The following is a 21,404-nucleotide window of genomic DNA, read 5'->3' on the forward strand; positions in this document are numbered from 1 at the left end:
TTTCAAACTTGACATTAGTACCGTACTTGGTACTTCAGAACCCTTTACACCAGTGCCTTCTTGAATGGTACTATGATTTGTGATGAGCCACTTCATTAAACATGGATCACTGACTGATTGTCATAAGAGTGTAAAATTTGCTTACAAAAGATGCTCCAGTGAGTGAATTAGCTTTGCTTTTCCTAGACTTGCTTATAGTATTCTCTGAATTCTTTTTTTAAAAACTTTTTATTTTGAGATAATTTTAGATTTACTGAAAAGTTGCAGAGAGGGTACAGAGAGTTCCCTAATAGTCTTTGCTCAGCTTCTCCTAATCTTACCATCTTAGGTAATCACCATACTTTTGTTTAAAATGTATGAATTATTTTTCAAATTTACCAGTTCTTTTGTTTTTCCAACTTTTAGGGTCCCAAAGTGAAAAAGGTAGGTAGAAATTATTTTCTCAAAATAGTTTTATAAGCATTTACATTGTACAAACAATTTTTAAACATTTTCTGGTAGTTTTATTATAGTTTATAGAATTTACTAAGCTTAGTTTTTAGACATTAATGCTATTTAAATCATGGTATAATCCTTTATAAAAATAGGACATATTTCAAATTTGACTTAAAAAGATAATGCTGATTTCACAAAGACTTTTTAAAATAGACTTTAATTTCTACTTGTGTCCAGATTTGAGGTTTTCAATTACTTGTGCTCAAGAAAATGTTGGATTAGGAACCCCTTTTCTTCATTTCAGATATATACACAAAAATTTAATGAAATTTTTTTGTACTTTGTCAAAATTTGAGTGCATTAAGGGATGTCTAGAATACCTTTTTCTCTCTTCTTCCCTTAGCAGATTTATGCTTTAAAGCAGAGGTTATAATCTCTTGACTGGCAAACCAGATTTACCTACAGACATATCTCCTTTGATCTAAAAGTTTTATTTTAATCAACTGCCAAACTATTTTCATGCAAAAATGTGATCTCCACCTATTCTTGAAAAATTGGAAACCTGGTAACATTGGGCCTACAGTCTTACAAGGCAACAATTGGCTAGACTGAGTAGCAGCTAGCCCTTTTGGAATTACATAAACTCTTCAGTTTGCTGTAGTCCAGACCATGACCAAATCCCTTGCTTTATTTACCTGCCTGGTCCCAACAGGGATTTAGGTTTGGAATGCTGGCTTTAAGGCATATTTGAAAGGTCACAACTGTTAATTTTCCCCTGTGGAACCAATCATACTCTCTATGTTCATAGCACGTGCATTTGAACATACCTCAATTAAAACTTGTGTCATTTTATTACAATAATTTATAATTGTGAGCTGTTCAAGGTCAAGAGCATATCATATTTATTTCTGTGTCTGTAGCATTTAGCACAATGCCTGGCATGTAGTAGAAATCCAGTCAATATTTGTTAAATGAGTATGTGAAGCCCCATTTACCCTACCCCTACTTAAAAAAACACTTGGGTCCTTGACTGTTTAGGAGAAATGCTTATATAAATGTGTATTCAATATTTATACAATTAAACATTTCTTCCAAAAATACTGTTGTTTGCTTTTCTCAGTCACTTTAACCCACTACCAACCTGATACTGTTTAAGGGGCTCTGGCCATAACAGAACAAAGTTTACGTGGGCTCGGGCCCCATTCTTATGGGGGAAGTATTCTGGAGAACTCCAGTCATTTGTATCTGGGTCTCCAATAGTTTATTAGTTTGTGTGGACGTTCATTTTTGGCTTTAGATTGTGAAATCTTAGAGGCATTGTTTTAAATCTGAAAACTCATTGTTCCAATGACTTTGGTACTTAATCATGTATGTACAGATGTTAAATAAACACTTGGATTATTTTCTTCATAGTGTTGTTTCTCTTAGAGAATGGTTAGATTCATCTGAAATCTGAATTTGAACAAAGGTGGAAATTACTCACTTTTTAATTATTTCCATTCTTAAAGATTATGGCTTGGGCATGAGGGGAGTCTGTGAAAGGAATTTACAGTATGGTTAGGAAAACATTGAAAGATATATTTTATTCTTTGATTTCTTAGGTTTTTTTTTTAAGGGAAAAAGTAATAAACACACATGGTACAAAATTAAAATAGCCCCAAAATGTAAATGTTCCTCCTATCCAAGACTAAAAGAACTATTGAGTATCTTTTCATATATTTTCTAAGCACTAAAAAGTACACACACACACACATCCCCCTTTTCTCCCCGCATATGGGAGCATCCTGTACCTCCTATTTTTCACTTGATGATATTGTATTTTATTAATTCCAGGATACTCATCTTTTTACATTTTAACATGACTGAAATTGAGATATGCCTCATGGGCGATAATAACTTACAATCATTGTAGTACTGAGTTGACGTCTGTTTCTTCCAGAGAGGATGTTTGCTTCTGTCAGTCACGTGGGCTTACCACCAACCTGATACTACTTTAAATTCTCTTCTAGAGAGTTTTTGGACTGCACTGGTATGAGTCAGACTGCAAATCTCCATGAACTAGCTTGTGCTTTAAATTTTCAGGGAATTCTTTTCCTTCTTTATGTTCATTTTCAGGATTGAGATTTGCAAGTTGCCCTGCTGTATCTTTCTGTTCCTTTGTTTTTACCTAATATCCATGTATATACAGGCATCTCCTTTAAGATTCCCATCTTGGGCATTTTCTTTTTTGCTGTGATTTAAAGGTACATCTTACATCTGATGGCATCATCGATTCTATGCAGTAAATATGTCTTGGGGACCTTTTTTTGTTTCAGCACATTGAGATTACATCCCTTTTCATAGCTGTATCACATTCTATTGAGAGTATGTCTGTGATTTTTTTATATTGTCCCTGTTTTTTTGCTACCACAAACAAGGTAGAAATGAAGAGCCTTGTGCACAAGGCCTTGCAAACATATGGAAAAATGGTTTTATTGATTTAGCAGTGTTGTAGGCAGAGTACAGCAGCAAGACAGTCTGTGCCCTCATGAAAATTACTTTCCCGGCTTTATTAACATATAATTGACATATAACATTGTCTAAATTTTAAAGCACACAGTGTGATGATTTGACACACATATGTATTATGAAATTATTACCTAAATAAGGTTGGTTAACACATCCGTCACCTCACATAATTACCACTTTATGTGTGTGTGTGTATTGAGAACATTGAAGATTTACTGTCTTAGGGGGAATTAGGTTTCTTTCTTTCTTTATTTATAGTGGAGGTACCTGGGAGTGGGGAGGGTATAGCTCAGTGGTAGAGTGTGTGCTTAGCATGCATAAGGTCCTGGGTTCAATCCCCAGTACCTCCATTAAGAAAATAAAACTAATTACCCACCCCCCCAAAAAATGAATGAATCTTGCAAATCATTATTTGTTACCTAAAGAAGTAAATCACACAAAAGGAAAAATATATTATTCTACTTGTATGAAATACCTAGAGTAGTCGAACTCAAAGGCAGAAAGTAGGATGGTGATTGTTAGGGGCTGGGGTTGGAGGGGCAGGAGGGGAGTCAATGTTTAATGGAATCAGAGTTTGTCTGGAATGATAAAAAAGTTCAGAGATGGGTGATGGTGATGGTTGTACAACAGTGTGAATGTACTCAGTGCCATTAACTTGCACATTTGAAAAATGATTAAGATGGTAAATTTTGGTAATGTGTACTTTATGACAGCGAGGAAAGAAGTAAATTACAGTCGTATACATAAAGTGTAATTGGATTTATGTAAAATTCAAAAGTAAGAAAACTACATTGTTTAGACATATATACATATGTAATACACCTTTAAAGAAAAACAAGAAAATTTTCACAAATATCAGTAATTATCTCTAGGTGTAACTTTTTTTTTTTGGTAAATCAGTATAACTTTTGGCATATGTTGTGGAAAGGATTCAAAGAACTGCATGATACAGCTGGAACCTAGTCCCCTTGGCTTTTTTATATAAACCAGATTTCTCACTTCTTATGTTTGTACAAATTAAAATAGAATCTGTCTGAATTCTTGTTTCATTCAGCAATAGCCAACATTTATCCATGGATCATGAACTAACCAGCAAAAAGAAAAAAACCCAACCATCTCATCAAGAGATGTATATCTAGTAAATTTTCACTTTTTGTATTTTAATATTTACTCACCAACATTTGTGATATAAAATGTTGCTTTATTAAATTGTACACTGAATATAGTAATAAAATGAATGCAATCCAGAGCAAAATTTGTATTGCTTAGAAACTTAGAGACAAGGAAATTTAAATTTTCATACATATTTTGACAACATAAATACGATAGGAAGATCAACAAAATTTTTCAGATGTATTACATTAGGATAAAACTTGGTGGGGGAAGTGGAATGGAAATATGAGTTCAAAGAGAAAAGGATTAAAATTTTTATTAAATGTTGTTCATATTTCTTGAATTAACATTAGGTATTAAATCACTGTAGTATGTGGATCCATCAGATATAATTTAAATAGTGATGGATATATTTTATTTAGTTAGTTTTTTTTTGTGATGTATGTATTTTAAATAGTGGTGGATATATTTAAAAGAGTGATGTAAAATTTTCTTGTGCATACCATATACTAGAAAGTAAAACATTTGCAGCTATTTAAACTTGTGATAAAGAAGTTTTCAGTGCCAACTTAAAAATGTGTGAAGCTTTTCAAAATTCTTTTAGGGAATCTATGAACAAATAATTTTAGAAGTTACTGATCAACTATCAGCTGAGGAGGAGAAGCCAGACAAGAAGTCTAAGAAGGAGGGACTTGCAAGAGAAGAAACAGAATCAGACAGTGCCAACCTAAAGCCTAATGAAGGAAATATTTCAAGGGAAAGGAAGAAAACGTTGTCAAATGATGATGACAGAAGAGTAAAATGAGGGCTGAAAATTGGCCATTGTCATTGGAAACGTGGCCATCTTAAGGTTCCATGACAAGTGAGGTTTTAATGGAGCAACAGAAATGGAAGCCTGATTGGAATGGGGCATGCAGAAAATGGGGAAGTGGAAGCAGTAGGCAACTCCTTTTAGGTGGTCTGATATTAAGGTTACCAACATTGGAGCAGAAGGTGGAGAGGGATGTGAAATCTAGGTAGGCAGAAATCTATGAATAATTAGAGGTGTTAGTTACAGGAGCCAAGCCTTAACTAGACAGTGAGGAATAGGATCTACTGTAAAAGTGACAGACGCAGCCTCAGAGAGCCGAAGTTCATCTACTATACCAAGAGGGAAGGCAGACAAAAATAGAGGTAGGTTCAAAGATTTGATGTGTACAGGAGAGTATCCTCTTAACATTTCTAGTGATGTAAGAGGTGAGGTCAACAGCTGAGTAGGAAAGAGGAAAGGATTTTGGAAGGTTGAAGAGTGAGGAGAATGGAATAGTGGTAGGAATACAGGATGGTGCTTAGAGCCTGTTTAAAATTTGTGGTCACGAATCTGAGCTCGAGTATTTTTCTCTGGCAACGTCCAGCTGCTCATACTAAATAAACGGAGAGTTGGCTTTAACTCGAACTAGGAGTTTACCAGCTAAGCTCCTCAGAGGGAGGGGAAGACAGGTCAGGTGGAGATATATAAGTTAGTGATTGTGGTGATGAATTGTGAAATCTAACTGGGGTAAGAAAGAAGTTGGGGCGGGGGTGATGAATGGTGAGAAAGTGATAGGGGTAATAAATTGGAGATTCCAAAGGAGCATCCTGCAGTAGGTGAGCCGAAAAGCGAAGATAGGCATTCAAGAGTCTGTATATCCCAAGGATTAACCACTCTGTTGATTCCGAAATTTAGATGGTGTGCTTCTGTTTCTACACTCTCACTTAGGGAAAATGGAAGGGAGGTGGTTGTCACCAAGATAGTTCTCGAGTCTGTATGCTGTAGTCCTGATCTCTGCTACACCTCAATTCTCCAATTTCAAAGCCTGTAAGCATTGTCTGGCTCCTCCACCAGCACTTCATACTAACAATATTTAAATTTCTTTAAACAGTTTCTCTTGCAAATTTGCATCTTCCTGACTACTATTCTTTTTTGATCCTTCTCTGACTCCTTCCTCTCCTTGCCTTCAGTTTTAATCATTATCCAGTAAGTTAGCGTATAAAGCATTTGTTGCATCCAGTATCCTATCTGCGTTTCCATTGTCAGGACTTTATTAACTATTGTTAATAGTCACCAAAATGGTATCATCTTCATAATCACGTTTTCCCTAATACCAGGTTAGTTTTCACAATGACATTCTTAATAGCCACAGCCCTTTTCGAAAACTTTTAGAGGGTTTACAATTCTTTTAGAATAATGTCCACACTCTATAGCATAGGCTCTAGCCTTCTTTTCCATTCCATTTCCATCATTACCTCTCTCTGGAGCCTTCCCAGGGCCTGTCCAGTGCTCTCCAACTCCGTATTTTATGCCTGCATGTCCCTCTTCTTTGGATATCTTCCCCTCATATCTGAGTGTTAAAATCTTTGGGGCACAAACTTAAATTCTAGCTGCTCTATAAAAATTTTACTTGATCCCAGCTGCCAAAAATAATCTCCCCTTCCTCTAAACTTGCAAAATAACTCTCTTTATATCTGTTAGTCATTAAAATATCTCTAATTTTTATAGACATGTAGCAGTGTTAAGTACATTTTTACACGTATTTTATTTTAATCCTTACAAAAGTGAAACGAAGTTTTATTCAGCACCATTTTAAAGATGTGAAAACTGGGAATGAGAGAATTACATTGTATATACTTGTAACTGTCACTCTTGCCTTTGAATAATTTATACGTGCATTTTTCTTGTTTCCCTACTTTGTCCCTCGAGGCTTTGCACTTAATAGGCAGTCTTATTTGAATGAGTACAAGACTGGGTTCATGGAAACAAAAGTGTTTTTCCATAATTACTATTTGAGGGATATGTGTTTTAAAGTAATTTGGGTACATGCTAATAGCTTTTTTAAAAGTTGTGGCCTTTGTTAAGTCTGGCAGTAAGAAAAAGAAAATCACCAAAGCTGAACGATTGAAGCAGCTACAAGAGGAGGAGGAGAAACGACAAAAAGAGGAAGGTATGAAGCACAGATGATACTGTTTTCAAACTCAGAAGGTTGGTGTTTCTGTAATCCAGTCAATACTTTTTACAAACAGTTTTCAGAATTTTTAGTTTTTTTAAATTTAATGTTTCACATTAGCTATTTACTATTTAAAGGGTACCCAGAAAGTTCTGTTAGTACACACCAATCACTCTCTGATATATCTTGAAGTAGAGTTGCCAGATGTAATACAAGATGTCCAGTTAAATTGGAATTTCAGATAAACAATGGATAATTTGGGATAATTTGTCCCATGTAATATTTGGGGCATGCTTAAACCAAAAAAAGAGTCCATTGTTTATCTGAAATTCAAATTCAACTGAGTATCCTGTATTTTTATTGGCAAAATATAGCAACCGTATTTTTTTAAATTTTTTATTGAAGTGAAGTTGATTCATAGTGCTGTGTTAGGCAACTTTATCTTAAAAGTGTTTATATTCACTGATTAAATTAGAGGCATTGGTGCTGATTGTGCAGTAAGAATTCTGAAACTCAAATTAAATATGGGAAATATACTCTAGCGAGAAACACACAGAACAGCCTAAGATCTTATAGATTAATAATATTTATTTGCCAATTTAAAGAGGACTTTCATTTGTTAAAGAATGTCAAATATAAATTAATAAAAGTATTGATTCTTTAAAATGCCAAAAAGCGATTTTAAAAATCCGAATAGCTCCAGTGGTTGTAGCTTTTAGCATGAAGAACATCCGTTGATTCAGATTCAGGCTGTAAAAGTCTATAGCCTCAGGTTTCCATGCTGATTTTTTTAGGTATAATCATGTAAGTCCTTTTTAGGTGACTCATGATAAGAATTCAGTATCAGAATCCTACATCTTGGGAAAGTTTTACTATATTGAGCTAAACCCATATTCTTCAACATGTATTTCATTTGTTGTTTCTTAGTAGTTGAAAGTAAGAGAAAATTAAGGTAATTCCGATGATGCAGATGTCACAAGATTATGGAAATCTTCTGAAGATGTTCTCTCTTCTTAATTACCCATGATAGAGCTGTGATTTTTCACTGATTAAAATCATTATTGGATTGCTATAAACTTTTTGGAGACGAGAAATATCATTGTGGGCCAGAAAGTTTGAGAGTCGTGTTAATTTTTTGAAAGAAATCTAGCACCTGTTTTATTTCTACCACATAATAAAGGTTGTGACTTCTATAAAGTATTCCAGCATCACTGTATCTTGAAAATATTTGACGTTAACTTTAAGGGCTTGAAAACAGACTGGAAAAAAAAAAACAAAACGTTTTGCTGTTCTTTAGAGGAAGCCCGTGTGAAACATGAAAAAGAAGAAATGGAGAGACTTGAAATACAACGAACTGAGAAAGAAAAATGGCGAAAACTTGAAGCAAAAGTAAATACACGTTAATGATATTATTACTGAAGACAAACTATGTGGCTGTCAGATCTGTCTGGCCATTTAATGTTCTTCCGCATAGCTACTAGTAGCATTTAGGCCTTATGTGAACTGGTTTAACTCATTTAATCCTATCAGAGAGTTATGGTGGGTAAATTATTACCCACATTTCATAGATCAGGAAATTGAGGAATAGAGAGATTAAGAAACTAGTAAGTTACAGAGTCAGGACTTAGACAGTAGTAGCCTGAGCCCGTGCTTAAAACTATTAAGTTATTATTCTCACCTTTAATGAAAAAGAATATGAAAACAAATATATGTATGCATATGCATGACTGGGACATTGTGCTGTACACCAGAAACTGACACATTGTAACTGACTGAACTTCAATTTAAAAATAAAAAAGGTATTATTCTCAATGTGTTATGGATAATTAAATAGGGACAAAAAATGTTCAAATTCTACCAAATGTCATATGTTAAAATTTTGCTTCTCTTTTTCATCAGAATTTTCATTATTGGATCAGTAGGACTGAGATATTTTAATCCCAGGACAAAACCTCATTACTGTTAAAAACTGAAGACCCCCCCCAAGGAGCTTTTGTTCATAGGGGTTATCTCCATCAATATTTACCATATTAGATATTAAAACAGAATTTAAAGACATTTATTATATTAAAAGAGATTAAACATTATTAAAAATAAACATGAATAAAAAACAAGTACATTAACATACTTTTAAGAAAAAACAATTACAATATATATATATTTATTGAAATATAATTGACATTATTATTAGTTTCAGGTGTACAACATAATGATTCAATAGTTGCACATATTGTGAAATGATCCCACAGTAAATCTAGTTAACATCCAGCACCACACACTATATATATTTTTAAATTAGGAAAATGAGTGGCATTGTTTATATTTTTATAACCTCTTTAATATCTGACTTAACAGGAGACAACGGGATCTCATATCTCCTTCATTATTCCATCTGTTACAATGTGTTGTTTTGACTGAAGTATATTAAAAAATATCTGGCCTCACACAGTTATGTAGTGGGGAAAGGAGGAGTACTGTAGTAACCTTTCAGATCACCGTGGCTAGTCTTCTTTGATACTATACTGAAACTCAGTAGATGGTAGTACCTTAATGTGAAACCAAATCAATGACCTTTACATACGCTATCATACTAAAACACTGATCTGTTCTTAAACTCTGAATAGATCTTGTATCCATGCATGATTTTGCAATATTATGCATTGGTTGCTTGGAAAAATTGGTTCACTGAATTATTTGCTTCCAAACGTTGACACATTTTTAGTATTCATTATCCAAAAAGTCACATGCATGAATATCATCGCCAATCAAATCAGAAAAGTGTTTAAGGCACAACATTGTAAAATGATTATAAATCAATAAAAAATGTTAAAAAAAAAAAAGAAAAGTGTTTAAGGATTGGGAAACTGTCACACTCACTAGTGGTGGACACAAGTTTTCTAAAATTCAGATTTGTATCTGAAAGCTTGAATTTTATCAGAAACAAGTACTTTGAGTTGTTTCCTGAAAGTGACACACTCACTTCATTTTTGAAAGAATGTCTGCTAAAATACTCAAATAATTGCACAAGTGTTTATTTCTTAAGATAGCATTGTCCTTTGATAGGTAGCAGAAGTGCTTTATGCTTACACCCCATTTTATCATACAGAATAATACAAAGGCATATACTTAAGCTGTGACATTTAATGAAATTAGTAACTTTCACTTATTCTTCAGGTCATTCTTATGTGAGTCTGACTGGTTACTACCCGCCTTCCCGGCAGGGTAAGACCACCAATACAGCCTGTGCCAGTTTGTGCTAAGGCACCGGCAGCTTTACACCATCTTGCACCATCAGTGCAAATGTGTACACTGCAAAAAAAGCAAAAATGCCTTAGTATAATTATGAAAATAGATTTGACCTCAGATCCTGAAAGAGTTTGGGGGACCCACTGGGAGTCTGCAGATCCCACTTTGTAAACCACTGTTTCAGATTAAACTGCTTGGAAATAACAGTTACATTCATTCTCATTTTAGTATTCATCTTGAGGGCTAAATACTTTGTCTAGTACATTTTAGATGCTACTTGTGAGACACAAAGCTGAAATTAAAGACAAGATCAATGTTATGTATTCGCATGCAACAGGCTCTAGAAAGGAGCAATGAAGAACTTGAAGAACTTTATTTATTAGAGAGGTGTTTCCCTGAAGCAGAGAAATTGAAACGAGAGAAGAGATTGCTTTCTCAGGTAAAACTGCTTTTTTATTTTTAGTTAATGCTTTGACAACAAAAGAGGGAGTTGTAATCTGGTATCCAGATTAATAACAAGAAAATTTAAATTTGTCTATAAAAAAATCTCTGATCTGACAAATCTCTCTCTCATCTTGCTTGTAGTGAAGTAAATTCATGTAGTTTTGAGAAAACTATTTGTCAAAAATAAGATCCTTGACATTTTTATGTCCTTTGATTCTGATTTAATTTTGGGGACTCTATACTGAGGGAATTATCCTAATTCAGATATATAAGATATCCTAATTAAGATATATAATTAAGATGTATTTTTTATCTTAAGCTTAATGAGCTTAAGGCAATCTAGTGTTTCTCAAAACAGCATAACTTTGGAAACAATATAGATGATGATCAGGATAAAAAGGGAAAATTGTAATAATATGGCAAAAGATTGTAGTATAATTTAAAGCGAAAAATTGTGAGTACAGTATGATTACAAATGTTGAACTTGCACTGACTAGAAAATGAATGGAAGGACTCATCCTGAAATGACAGTGGCGATGAACAATTAGTAATAATTTGAGAGGCAGAAGACAGCCCAAGTGTTAGCTTTTGTACACACAGGAGCTGTATGATTGGAGAGGAAAGCAAACCAAAATCAACTCATAAATACTGTTTTAAAGATTCAAATATGACAATAAATAGAATATCTATTAATTTGAATTATTAAGGCTTATACATTATTTTGATGAAGAGGAATTTTGTTATTTTTACAGATATCTCAAGAAACTAGTTAAAGTCATAATATGTTTTTTGCCTAAATTGGGAAAACTAGGTTATAAGAACTCATACTTTGAAAAAGAAGGAATTTTTAATCTTTGGTTGAATTTTCATCCGTGTGAACCTTCAAACATTTTTACTCCACAGTGGAAACACTACATTCAATGTGATGGGAGTCCTGATCCTTCAATATCCCAAGAAATTAATACTTTTATTAGCTTGTGGAAAGAGGAAACCAATGAGACTTTTGAGGCAGTGATTGCAAAGAGTAAATTAGTGCTAAATGTAAGTATTTAAGTGTTATTCTGTACTCTGATACTGACTCTAAAAATAGAGATAAATTAAATACATATAGTATTTGCCAATTCATAACACTACTACTTCCTTGGCTATGGAGAGGATATTTGCTCATCTTTTTGGTCTCTTTTTTTCTTTTTACAACTCCTAAAAACCTCTTCCCACCTTAGGTAAGATCAACCTAACATAAATCTGAAATATTAACTGTATGTGCGTCTAACAAGAAAAAAGTTCAAGTTGCATCCATTTATGTAGATAACTCAAGTAGAAAATTGTGTGATTTTATCCTCGGCTGGAATTAGCCACTCTTCAGTGATTCAGTACACATTTTTTTTTAATGTTAACTATGTGCCAGGCACCACTTTTAAGCACAGGAAGTATAAAAATGAATAAGAATATCTATTTCTGCAAATAGGATGGATAGGCTAGTCTGAGGAGCTACCACTTCACAGTGCACTTAAAAATGCTAGGGAAAAAAGTTTAAGGACATTTAAATCCATTGCCCATCTCAAAAGAAAGTAAAGGAAAATCTTGGAGGCCATAAAACAATTCAGAAAAGTAGGCAAGTCTCAAAGTCGCTTCCCAGAGCAACTGTTAACCCCTGGTGGTTTAGCATTCATTTAAAGGGACATCAGGAGGCAAAGCCTAGGGTACAAGCAAGGTGACAAGTTGGATCAGGGACTCTTTTATGGCTGAGAGACTCAAAAAGGTAATGTGGACAATGTGGATAATTGGGAAAAAACTGCTCTGCAACGGGAGATGATAACTTGACTGGTTCACCTTTACTGTTTTTGTTGTTTGGGCTTTTTTTGGGGGGGAGGTAATTAGGTTTATTTATTTATTTACTTTTTTGATTAAACCCAGGACCTCGTGCGTACTAAGCATGCACTCTACCACTGAGCTATATCCTCCCCCTGAGAATTTTTAATAAAGGGTGAGTCAGAAGTTAGACTGGAAGAATTTATCAGAATACAGCACAGAGAGATAAAGAGATGAAAAATATCAAAGAGTAGTTAACAAACAGGTATAATGGCACAAAAAGGGCTAGACATATCTTGAAAAGGAGTACCAGAAGGAGATCTAGAGTAAGGGAGAGACAATATTCAGAGATAATGGCAGACAATTTTCCAGAATCCCCAGAAACCGAACAAATCTTAAGTTAGGATAAACAGAAAGGAATTCGCACTTAGACACATCTACGTAACAGTAGAAACTTGGTGGAATTCACAGTCTTCAGAGTCCTTTTATCCTCTGATGCTTTTGTTTCAATTCCTTACCATGTTCTGGTGCTTCTTGTTACTGTGGTTTGCACCTTCTCCATGTTGCTATCAAATGGGATAACTCCAGACGCTGTTAAGGTCATAACATGCTTTGCCTAATTTAATCCGGACCACAAGTTTATGAGATTCATTTTACATATGAAGAAACAGATTGTGACATGCTTACAGTCCCCTACAAGACCTTAGATGGGCCTTATTCTGACTTTGCAAATGCTGCAAAGAGCCTCCCATACATTGTGAGATGTTTGGACACTAATGGATTCATCATACAGTGTTCTTGTAATTGCATATCCTGTCTACCAGGGAGGCTGCCATGGCGTGATGCTGGTCCAGGAATCTGCTGCTCTTTGATTAGCAGGGAGGCAGCAGGATGGAGACTAGAGATCACGAGTGATGAGATGGTTGTGACATCTTCCTATTATGAATGTGGGGTATAGAAGCGGAAGTAATAAATAGTAGGGGGAGATGAGAAAAGGATAAGTAAAACAAAAAGGGGACAGAAGAGGAGAATAATCAGTAGCAATAGGAAACGAAAGCAGGAAGCCACAAGAAAAAGAGAATGAATTGGATAGCAGTGATCCCATTGTAAACACCAAGTTCCAAATTATCCCACTTATTTATTTGACAAACTCTTAGATGACACTTACTATACCAGGCTTTCTCAGCCTGGTTCCGGTTATTCAGCTGAATTTCCCTAATAACACTATGACGTAGGCACCATTATCCCCATTTTACAAACGAAAAAGGCAAGGTACAGAGATGTTAACTAACTTGGCCAAGGTCACACCTGGTAGCAGGTGATAAGGATGGATGCCCAGGTTTCAGGCTTGAGCCCTTAACTACCCAGCACTACTACGCTGTCTCTCTCAGTTTAGACATTTGCTATGTATTATCTGTCAGCGTGCAAAATTAAATCCTGCCACTTATTAGCTGTTACTTGAACATGCTGTGCCTCCATTTCTCTTAATTTTTTTTTTTTGTTTTCTTTTGCCGGGGGAGGTAATTAGGTTTTTTATTTCTTTATTTTTAGAGGAGGTGCTGGGGATTGAACCCAAGACCTTGTGCATGCTAGACCACTTGAGCTATACCCTCTCCCCAACACTTTAAATACCTCTCCACTTTCTTCTTACTTTCTGAGAAGTAGGATATAATTGTTAACTTTGTTCCTCTAAAGGTGAGGTACTTTTTTCCTTTGGCTGCTCTTAGGAATTTTTCTTTATCTCTGATTTTCTGTATTTTGAAAATGATATGAATAAATAAAGAGTTTTTTGTTTTTCTTTGTTTTGCCATTTATCGTGCTTCGTGTTCTCTGAGCGTCCTGAATCTGTAGTTTGGGGTCTGACAGTAGATTGGGGAAATTCTCAGTCATTATTATTTAAAGTATTTCTCTTGTACTCTTCTTTTTCTTCTGGTATTTCTATGGCATATTTGCTACATTTTTTGGTAGTTGTCCCATGGTCCTTGGATATTCTATTTTGCTTTTTCCAGTCTTTGTTCTCTTTGCTTTTTGGTTTTGAAGATCCCATTCTCTAGCTTAGAGATTCTTTCCTCAGCTGAGTCCGGCTAAGGCCTAAGCTTGTCAAAGGCGTTCTCCATTTCTCTTGAACTGTTTTTGATCTTAGCTTTTCTTTCTGGTTCTTTCTTAGGATTTCCCTCTCTCTGCTTTACATCGTCCTCTATTCTTGCATGCCATCTACTTTATCCACTAGAGCCCTTAGCATATTAATCGCAGGTGTTTTAAACTCCTGATTTGATCATTCTAACATCCCTGCCATGTCTGGCTGTGATGCTTGCTCTGTCTCTTCAAATTGTGGGTTTTGCCTTTCGGTATGCCTTGTAATTTTTTCTTGATAGCTGGACATGATGTTGTGGGTAAAAGGAACTGCTGTAAATAAGCCCTTAGTAACGTGGCGGTAAGGTGGGATTGGGGAGCGGAGAAGACCTGTGATTTGGCCCCAGTCTTTCAGCAAGCCTGTGCCTCTGGACGGTGAACTTCGCAAGTGTTTGTGGTTTTTCTTATTCCCTCTTAGGTGGGAGGGGATAGCTCGAGCCAGCTGGAGTTGGGTAGTTCCTTTCCCCCGGTGATTTAGGCTCTGATGAAATTCCACGTAGGCTCTAGTTAATTACTTTCCCGAGATCAAGCCCTGTGAAGAACAGAGTGCTCTGGTTTGTGGGTCCTTTTCCCCTCCCCCTGTCGCAGGCACGAGGGGGTTTATTCCGCTCATTTTTTGTGGGCACCGTGTTGAGCACCTGCAGCTAAGTCTCGCGATAGTAAATCTCGCGATACGCTGGGCGCTCACGCTCCCCGGGCAGCGTCCTCCCGGAAGTTTGTGACTCTCACCGCGCTCCGCCCTGATCCTCCAGCGACTCTTCCTGCGGTTCATGTTTTCCTACGTGGCACCGGCTCCCCCGCAGTGGTTTTTCCTCCTGACTCTGCTCAGGTAAACCGACTCGCGGATTCACCAGTGGGTCTCCAGTCTTGGGGACGGGGATTTGCCCTGTGTCGTCCTCTGTTATGGGTCAAAGAAGAGTTGGTTTTTCCGTCTGTTCAGCTTCTCCCTTGTTAGGGTGGAGTGGCGTCCTCCAAGCTCCTTACTGGTGGAACCGGATTGCCTCAGTTTCCTCACCTATAAAACAGGCACAATGAACAGTAGTAGTGGTAACTTGCAGAACTGAATGAACAGAATGACGTAAAACACATAAAGCATTTAGAACAGTTCCTGGCACATAGTAAGCATTCGGTATGTGTTAGTAATTCTCCTCCTCCTCTTTCTCCTCTCTCTCCCCATCAGTGTTGCCATCGTATTGTTATTCTGTTGTTCCGCAGTCTTAGGTCATGACCAGCTGTGCCTCATATGTAAGCTTGCTAATGACAGCTCTGTTTCACATGGTTGAGAACTCTCAGAATGGAGTTTTTAGAGGCTATATTTTATTTTTCCATGCTCTTAAATAATGCAATAAATACAGGGAAGTATTTTTATATGTTTTACTGGTGATGTGTTTCTCAATTGAAAAGTGATAAACATCCCCCATTTCGCGTTTTCTTTGACTCTGTCAGAAGATTACTTTTATAGTAAACTTACTTTTTATGTTTACTTTTACTTATAGTTGATTGAGAGATTGAAATTAATTTTATTGGAAACCCCACCGTATGATTTGCAAGACAAAAACATAGCACAGTACCAGGGATCAATTCTAGAACTGCGGGAGCTCCTTCATCTTAAGTTTAACATAGCCACAGAAATACTTCTCAGAGTAAGTGTGATGTTTTGCTTTACACGTTACTAACTTTTGTAAGAGTTAAAATTTTATATAGTTTTTAAAATCCAGTATCTTTTTTTTTTTTAAGAATTAAATAAAACGTTATGGGAAAGTCAGTAGAATAATTTAAGACACATGTCGTTATCCACATTTAACAACTGTAAACATTTTAAAGAAATAAAACATTATCAATATAACTAAGGTATAGGATTTTATTCTTATACTTGCTGAGGTTTACTGGGACCATTATGAAAATAAATTAGATATTCACTCTAAATGAATCAATTGACGCAAGATTACAATGATTGGTAATTACTCTATTTTTGCCAAATATCTTAGCACTAATGATAATATCCAAATAATTGTAGAACCATTATTATACCTAAAAAAGTAATAATTCCATAATATATTCTAATACCTATCCATATTTAAATTTTTAAATACCTGTCCATATTAAATTTTTCCTGTCATGCCATGAATATCTTCTATAGCTGTTTTTGTTTTGTTTTGTTTTTTAAATCAGAAAACAATCTAAGGTGACACATTAGTTTTGGCTGTTTTGTCTCTGGGTTTCTTTTGATCTAGAACATAGTCACGTTTATAGTCTTGGTAGAATATATTCTCTTTTTTCTGTGTTTAAATTATTTTATTTTTTAATTTTATTGGGGGGGGGTAATTAGGTTTATTTATTCTTGATGGAGGTACTAGGGATTGAACCCAGGACCTAATGTATGCTAGGCATGCACTCTACCACTGAGCTATGCCCTCTCCCAGAATATGTTCTAATTACCAGAAAAAAACTGCAAAGAAGGCTTAATCATCACTAAATTTATTGTTAACAGTAATATTCATAATTTTGCATCTATTTTATTTATATTGTAAGAGAAAGTCAGTAAGGAAACGTATTATAATTATTAGTAATCACGACTTTTACTTTAAGAGAAAAAAGATACATTATATTAAAAAGATTAGAGAGAATACCATAGTGTTAAATTTGTAATGAAAATATCAGTAAGAACGAGATTTCTTTTTATTCCATATAAAGGAACCAGGTCTAATTGGGGTAAATGGCTGATTTCAGGTTTGGTGCAGGGGAAGTGAAAGCTGAGGTTGTTACTGAAAGATGGGGTTGAGTAATCTTGTGCCAGAAAGCAAGTAAATACTGAAAGACTAATGGAGTCATATCCAAAGGGACAGGACTGGCTTAAAGAAGCTCCCACTGGGATAATTTGAATATCAGAATGAAAAATGACTGTAATTGATGATAGTACGTTGAATAAATAAAAATGCATCAGTCTACAGTAATACTCCAAAAAGGAAGGTGGAAAGTGGGGTTGGGGGATGGGTTGGGGAGAACAGCTCTTTACAGAGGAATACTATCTGATAAATGTGGAAGGAATGGTCAAGTAGAAAATCACCATTTTTCAATTCCCAGTGTAATAATTGATAAAGATCATCAATGTCTACCTAAATAATTAGGTGAAAAGTTGAGGAACACATTATTCTCATACTGCCAAAGTATTAGACCACAGATTACTTACTGACTGGAAAAAAACATACTTTGCAAGGTGGGTGGTCACCACCTTAACCAAGTGCTCAAGTCCACGTTGTTAACAGTGGGGCATCGTATGCCTTCTGATACGATGCAGTCTGAAGAACTCAACATAACATCCACCATGCCTTCCTGCCAGAAATGGTTCATCTAATCTAATTAAAACTACCTACACCTAACATCCAGTGTTCAAAAAATGAAGAGGATAGACAAGCGAGTTAAACCATAAGGAAGCAACCAGATAAATCCACAATGTGGAACAGCTCTACAAGGTAACTATCCTGGATGCCTCGAAAAGTTAGTGTCAGAAAAAAAAAGTATGGGAGAATAATCACTTCTTTAAAAAATTAGCAATAAATTCAATCCCCAATACTTATTTTTTAATTTGGAAGTAACAGTATTTATTTATTTGTTTACTTATTTATTGTATTGAAGTATAGTCCGTTACAATGTGTCAATTTCTGGTGTACAGCACAGTATCCCAGTCATGCATATACATACATATATTCATTTTCATATTTTTTCGTTAAAGATTATTACAAGATATTGAATAATGTTCCCTGTGCTATACAAAAGAAACTTTTAGGTTTTTACATTCTAGGAACCAAATACATACTGGCTTACTCAAAGCCTTTAAGAGAGCTAATTTCTTAAGCCATAGGCATCAACCTATGTTAGTCTTAAAAAATTCTTAAGAACATCCTTAAATTGTATGTTTAATGTTGGATATCAAGTATTGGACTAGTAAAACACATGATTCATCTGGATTCTATCAACTGGATATTTTGTTTTCTAAACTTGGTATGTTCAGCAATAGGCTAACTTCTGCAGTAACATAACGTACATTTTAATAGAGTAAGGATAAAGAAGCATGTATGTAGCTCAAATGAAAAGTCATGACAATGTAAAAATTGAAAAGGGTAGCCTAAGTGTAACCCACAAGGGCTACCTGGGAATAAAGGAGCAACATCAGTTCCCTAGACACCTGAAGAGAAACTGAGTGGACAAGGGGAAGCACACTTAATTAAATGAATAAGTTTTGTTTAGCGAATTTTTTTTAAAACAACTTTTTGTTTTAATTGGACCTCATTTTTACCCAACTTACTCTTTTAAATATTGAAGGGAATCCAACACCTAAGTGATAGGATAGCTTATCTAAGTGGCATAACTTATGAGGCCTCTAATCTTTATAAAGTTTTCTTTTCCTCTTGCAGCAAGCTAGTACTTTAGCAGATCTGGACAGTGGAAATATGGAAAAAGTCATTCAAGATGAAAATGTTACTCTCTATGTGTGGGCAAACCTCAAGAAGAATCCAAGGTATTCCATGGGTGATACTGTAGATACTGGAGGTCTGAAGGCAGTAGGGTCACATCGGGATGACCAGGCAGAGGCCTGTCGCATTACAGCGTAGCATACTTAACAAAATCTCATGTTAGGAAGTCGGCCAACTGGGCTTTGACTCATAGACCTGCCATTTATCTTAGGCAAGTTACTTAGCATTCTTGTTATGCTTCAATGTATCAGCAGTAAAGTGATGATTATGTCACTTAATAGGACTGGGCTGAGGATTAAATGTTAACACATGTAAGGGTCATAGGGCGGTGACTAGTACAAACACACACTGAATAAATACCAGGTTTTCCTCTTCTTTTCACACTTAACCTCCCTCCCCACCAAAAAGTAGAAGTGGTGGGTGCTTTCTACATGGCAGTCTGAAACAAACAAACAAAAATTTATCTTTGTGAACTGTTAAAAATAAGATTTTCACATTTATTATTTTTTATGTATTTAAGAGATTGTTCCCCCAATCATTCATTTTCAACAAAGTAATACCATTCTGAGGAGTGATAGAGATAATGGTAAATTCATGACCACTCAGTTACTGCTGTATCTCAAACATGTCAAGTTAATGGAGTTAGTATGGCCTCGAGTTTTAGGGGGAAATGACCAGAATAGAGGTTAGGAGGCCTAGTTTTTGGTCCCAGCTCTGAAAAGACTGATCATATGACAATGGGAAAAACTGGACTTTATTTTTGATATTTAGTCAAAGGAAGGAACAAACTATTTTCAAAGTCCAATTTGCTGCAAAATTCTCTGTGGTTTAATCGAAGTCAATATATTAATATAACCTTTTTCATTGTAAAATATGTTAAATATAGAAGAGTGAAGGAAATTAATCTGTATAATTTAAAAAAGTACAATGAGTAGCCCTATATTAACTCCCCAGTTCTAAGAAGAGAATTAGGTGGTGTCGTACTACTAAGATAAGGAATAATGGAGGCAGAACAAGTTTTGTGGTGATGGTGATTGTGATGGTGAGGGGGTGGTTGGGGTGAAGAGTTCAGTGTTTCGCTTGCCGAGTCTGAAGTACCTGTGAGACATCAGAGTGCAACTGTCTGAGCCATTGAGAGGAATCTGAGTTGGATATATATTTTGGGGAGTCAGTAGCATATAGATCAATAGTTCTTAACTTGGAAGTCATAGATTCTTACCAACTTTAAATGATTACATATGTTCACCCATATGTAAGGGCATTTTTGGATCTTTTAAAGTTCATTCAGGGATGCTTCCCCTAGGAAATGTAAAACTCATGCTAAAAACTCCTGGTAATATAAATAATAATTGAAGCCATACAAATGATAATATACAGGGAGCATATGTAGAGGGAGAAGGAAAGAAGGCCCAGGATGGAGAGCTGAGTGACGTGTACACTTAAGGGATAGTTAGGAAGGAGGCCATAGAAAGGAACAGAAGCAGCTGCCAGAGATGGAGGAAAGGAGAATGGAGTCATGGATCCTAAGAGAGTTCTGAGAAAGGTAACATCAGCAACTGGTTCAAATGCTGCACAGAAAGCAAGTGCGGGTTGGGACTCAGAACTAGTGCGAAATCAAAGTGGAGAGAAATACTGCTTAGGTATATAATTTCACAACAGATCTAGAATTTCCTAGAGCCTCATCCTTTTTGTTAAATTAATTGACAGGTACAGAAGTGTCAGATTCTCTGAGACACAGATTGGATTTGAAATTCCGAGGATACTAGCAACATCTGACATTGCTCTGCGACTCCTGCATACTCACTATGATCACGTCACGCCGCTGAGGCCCGTTCCAGCAGCATCACAGGAAAACACCTCCACAGTAACTCCCGTTGTCAAAGGTGAAGTTAAGAGCGTAGAAACAGCAATCAGCAAAAATCTCCAAGAAGAGCGTAAACAACAAGAAAATGAGTCTCACTCAGTTCATGAGGAAGAAACAGAAGTCATGGAGGAACAAGATGATACTGAAAGACAAACGGTAGGACACTTGATGTGTACATTTTTCTTCATGTAACAAATGTTATTAGATTCCCTTGAAGCATCTCAAGATTTCTAACAACTGGCAACTGTCTGAAAGTCACTTTCTTGCCAGTGGCTCTGTTTTGAATGCATAGTTTTTTTCTTGCCTTCTATTTATAGTCACTATTCATAGTTGAGCCTGTTGCTCCAACATCATAAAGTTGAGCACAGGAATTGCTCATTTTTATTTAAGAGTCAATCCTGAAAAGCTTTG

General features: G+C 35.6%; 1 protein-coding gene and 1 long non-coding RNA gene across 14 annotated transcripts in view; one reads left to right on the top strand and one right to left on the bottom strand.

Annotated features, from left to right (window-relative positions):
- The window catches only part of DNAI7 (dynein axonemal intermediate chain 7), a 58,431-nt gene that overhangs the window by 2,630 nt on the left and 34,397 nt on the right, over positions 1-21,404 (top strand). For 7 of the 13 annotated variants that reach the window (XM_072954598.1, XM_072954594.1, XM_072954591.1 and 4 more), the window contains exons 2-9: positions 406-423; positions 6,932-7,016; positions 8,317-8,408; positions 10,603-10,704; positions 11,613-11,750; positions 16,151-16,297; positions 19,070-19,173; positions 20,837-21,149. In XM_072954598.1, the coding sequence (XP_072810699.1) occupies positions 406-423; positions 6,932-7,016; positions 8,317-8,408; positions 10,603-10,704; positions 11,613-11,750; positions 16,151-16,297; positions 19,070-19,173; positions 20,837-21,149 (999 nt within the window). Of the gene's footprint in view, positions 1-405; positions 424-5,214; positions 5,230-6,911; positions 7,017-8,316; positions 8,409-10,602; positions 10,705-11,612; positions 11,751-15,376; positions 15,484-16,150; positions 16,298-19,069; positions 19,174-20,836; positions 21,150-21,404 lie in introns of those variants that run through there. The other 6 variants (XM_072954595.1, XM_072954588.1, XM_031670604.2 and 3 more) reach the window with 6 other exon arrangements.
- LOC140691298 (uncharacterized) overlaps positions 13,640-21,404 on the bottom strand; it is a 30,951-nt gene continuing 23,186 nt past the window's right edge. Inside the window, exon 4 of the long non-coding RNA XR_012066900.1 lies at positions 13,640-15,669. This is a non-coding gene — a long non-coding RNA (uncharacterized lncRNA). The remainder of the gene's footprint in view (positions 15,670-21,404) is intronic.

The sequence above is a fragment of the Vicugna pacos genome, chromosome 34, assembly GCF_048564905.1.
Source record: "Vicugna pacos chromosome 34, VicPac4, whole genome shotgun sequence".
Lineage (NCBI taxonomy): Eukaryota > Metazoa > Chordata > Mammalia > Artiodactyla > Camelidae > Vicugna > Vicugna pacos.